The sequence below is a fragment of the Salpingoeca rosetta genome, assembly GCF_000188695.1.
Source record: "Salpingoeca rosetta unplaced genomic scaffold supercont1.27, whole genome shotgun sequence".
Taxonomy (NCBI): Eukaryota; class Choanoflagellata; order Craspedida; family Salpingoecidae; genus Salpingoeca; species Salpingoeca rosetta.
Genome location: NW_004754907.1, coordinates 381,513 through 385,110, shown reverse-complemented (window position 1 = coordinate 385,110; position 3,598 = coordinate 381,513). Strand labels below are relative to the sequence as shown.

The 3,598-nt window shown below is 56.9% G+C and overlaps 1 protein-coding gene across 1 annotated transcript in view; it reads left to right on the top strand.

Moving 5' to 3' along the window:
* The window catches only part of PTSG_08991 (uncharacterized protein), a gene marked incomplete at its 3' end in the record, with an annotated part of 16,908 nt that overhangs the window by 1,836 nt on the left and 11,474 nt on the right, over window positions 1-3,598 (top strand). Inside the window, exons 4-12 of the mRNA XM_004989732.1 lie at window positions 29-208; window positions 499-569; window positions 744-866; window positions 994-1,206; window positions 1,330-1,403; window positions 1,824-1,944; window positions 2,052-2,375; window positions 2,607-2,977; window positions 3,211-3,583. Of these exons, the coding sequence (XP_004989789.1) occupies window positions 29-208; window positions 499-569; window positions 744-866; window positions 994-1,206; window positions 1,330-1,403; window positions 1,824-1,944; window positions 2,052-2,375; window positions 2,607-2,977; window positions 3,211-3,583 (1,850 nt within the window). The remainder of the gene's footprint in view (window positions 1-28; window positions 209-498; window positions 570-743; window positions 867-993; window positions 1,207-1,329; window positions 1,404-1,823; window positions 1,945-2,051; window positions 2,376-2,606; window positions 2,978-3,210; window positions 3,584-3,598) is intronic.

The following is a 3,598-nucleotide window of genomic DNA, read 5'->3' as shown; positions in this document are numbered from 1 at the left end:
TCGCGAGGTTGGACCCGATGTGCTTGAGACGTACACCAAGGCAAACGACCTGGACGCGTTCCTGAATGCAGACGGCATTGGCGCGCTTGTTGAGCGCGTGTGCAGCGAGGAGTCGGCCGCCGCTGTTGTGGAGCAGCTGTGCGCACGCGGCAAAATGCCCGTGGACGTGACGTCGCCCCGCTTCCGCAAGATGCACGTGCCGCAGATGGTGCGCAACGTGTGCATGCTTGTGTGTTTGTGTATTTGTGATGCGTGATGTGTTTGTGCGTGTGCGTGTGCGTGTGCCTGCTTGCTTTTTACGTGTGTCGTCTCTTGCTCAGGCACATACCACTGTTTGGGAGGTTGTCGGTCATGGGGCAGACTCACCTAACGAAAATGCCTGCCCAATGGTCTTGGTTTGGTGCCAGTAGCAGCTCACCCATACACACACACACGTGTGTACACATGTACACTCGCACACACTCGCCCACACACCTATATTCGCATCATCGATTGCAGGAGCGTGTGCGTCGTTCAACGCGGACAACCGCGTATACCTGCGACAGCAGCTGTGACAGCAGTTGCGATACGTAAGTGCACTTGAACGGGCACAAGCTTTGTTATGTGTGCGGTTTGTGTGTGTGTGTGTGTGTGTGTGTGTGTACAAAATGCCACACGTTGTTCGTTTCATTCTACGCATGCATGGTGATCATCGCGCCTCTCACAGCTTTCGTTGTGACGTCTTCTGTGTTGTGTTGTCGCAGGCGGAGCTGTAACAACGGCTGCGATTCTTCCTGTGATAGCTCGTGCAATTCTGGATGCACCAGCTGCGACTCAAGCTGTGACGTTTGTGACTCAAGCTGTGATTCAAGCTGTGATTCCACCCAGTAAGTCACTGCACAAACTCTTGCCACGTCTAAGGCCCACCCTTTCACTACGCACGCACACACACACACATCAGAGGTGCTGTCACCTCACATGTTCCATCTGTGTATCAATGCGATGCATCAACAGTTGCGATGGTAGCTGCGATTCCAGCTGCGATGCCTGCGATGGCAGTTGTGACAGTTCTTGCGACATTTGTGACAGCAGCTGTGATTCTGGCTGCAACGCAGGATGCGACAGCTCTTGCGACATTTGCGATTACGGCTGTGATTACAGCTGTGACGCTGGGTGCGATTCCGGCTGCGACAGCTCATGTGACAGCTATTGCGGAAGCTGCGACAGGTAACCGTTTACATTCATCATCTGTGCCAGTGTGCGTGCTCGCTGTGTTTCACCCACGGCTATCACGCAACCGAGCTCACCACCTTGCTTTCAACCTGGCTCGGCACCACTTGTACTGAACAGCTCCTGCGACGGTAGCTGCGACTTTTTTGGCTGGAGCTGTGACTCTTACTGCGACAGCTCCTGTGACAGTTCACGTAAGTTCACTAAGATGTGTAACATCTGTGTTTTGTTCAAAGCACGCTGTGCCACTTCTCAACTACGAATGCATGTTCCTCTTGACGTCTCAATTCACACCATGTAACCTTCCCCCCTCCCCCGCCATAGCCTGCAGTTGTGACTACTCTTGTGACTACGGGTGTGATTATGGCTGTGACGGCGGTTGTGACAGCGGTTGCGACCGCGGTTGCGACTACAGCTGCGACACTTGCTATTCGAGTTGCGATTCCAGCTGTAACGGCGGCTGTGACAGCTCTTGCGACAGCAGTAAGTGCATCATACAGTCTTATGCCATCTAGCTTGGTTCGTCCAATTTGAACGGGTGTGTGAGCAAGCTAACCAATGTTTTCCATGACTTCCATGCCCTCATTCTCTGCACATCCTCCATTTTTGATTAGGTTGTAACCGTGGCTGCGATTCAAGCTGTGACAGCTCCTGCTCACCCGTTAGCTGTGACTCATCCTGCGATTCCAGCTGCAACGGCGGCTGCGACTCAAGTTGTGACGGCCCATGCAACTCGTGAGTGAACCTTTCGTTTGTGGCATGCGAGTCAGAGCCAGGTCTGTCCGGCAATCATTGCAAACGTCTCACATGGTCTTCAACTTTTCCGCGTGGACTATTCCTAGGAACTGCGATGGGAGTTGCGATGCAAGCTGCGACTCATGCACGTACAGCAGCTGCGACAGTTCATGTGACGGGTCGTGCTCGTGCAACCCGGGCTACTACGGCAGTGGCACGTCGTGCACTGCATGTGGCCCCAACACGTACAGCGCCAGCAGCGGCCAGAGCTCATGCACACCGTGCGGCTCCTGTGGCTCAAACCAGTACCGCGTCAACTGCGGCGGTAGCAATGATGGTTCGTGCACGTCGTGTGGGTCGTGCCCTGCAGGCTCTGAGCGCACGGGCTGCAGCGGCACCAGCGCAGGCACGTGCTCGCCGTGTGACTCGGGGTGAGTGCACGACATGGCACGTGCAATGTCGTGCGTGCAACTGGATGCAGAGGCATGTGCGTGTGTGTGCTTGTGTGTGCATGTGTGTGTGCGTGCAAGTGCAAGTGTATTCTATTCATGTGTCTCAATATGTGCGTTCGCTTGTGTTATCGGGTGCGCGACCTCACACAAGGACACACAACCTTGCTTGCATGCACGCAACGTTGTGTTGCTGCTTTCTTGTCGTTGCAGGACATACAAGACGTCACAAGACAACCAGCCGTGCAGCCCGTGCGGGTCGTGTGCGGCCGGGTACTACCGCGCCGGGTGCGGCGGTTCCAGCGCTGGCGAGTGCGTCGGCGTGCAGTGCAACACACCACCGAGCGTGAGCCATGGCAGTGTGTCCTCGCTCAGCAACAACGGGCAGTATCCCAGCACAGCGACATACACGTGCGCGCCAGGGTACATGCTGGCCAGCTCCAGCGACAACAAGCTGCAGTGCCAGACAGACAAGACGTGGGCCGGGACGATGCCGCGGTGCATTGGCGTGCCGTGCCCGGGGATCAGCATTGCCCACGGCAGCGTGTCACCGTCAGGCACCATCCGTCATCCATCCACAGCAGGTGTGTGTGTGTGTGTGTGTGTGTGTGTGTGTGTGTGTGTGTGTGTGTGTGTGTGTGTGTGTGTGTGTGTGTGGTTGTGTGTGGGTATGGTGGTGCTGCCCGTGACATGTTGTGTGCATGTGAGACGGGCGTACAGTTGGATTGTGTCTCCTTGTCTCATACACTCATCATCATCATCACGTGTCCCTCCGTCCCCCCTTGTGCGTGCGTGCGTTTTCTTTTTTTGTGTGCAGGGTTTTCGTGCAACACTGGGTACGTGCTGATGGGAGCGACATCTGCGCAGTGCCAGGCGGACGGCACGTGGTCGTCGCCCGCACCGACATGTGTTGGGCGGCTGTGCACCCTGCTGGACACCCCGAACCACGGCAGCGTCTCGTACACAAACAGCCGGCAGTACCCGTCCACAGCTACATACACGTGCCAGGCCGGGTATGAGCTGAGCGACACGGGGGATGCGCAGCGCAGCTGCATTGCCAGCACGGGCGGATTTGGCGGCACGGCGCCGTCGTGTGTGGGGGTGCTATGCAAACCACTGAGCGACCCGCAGAACGGGCACCTGCGCCTGAGCTCGACGCCAGCGCGGTACCCGGCGACGGCGGAGTTCTCGTGCGTGCCCGGATA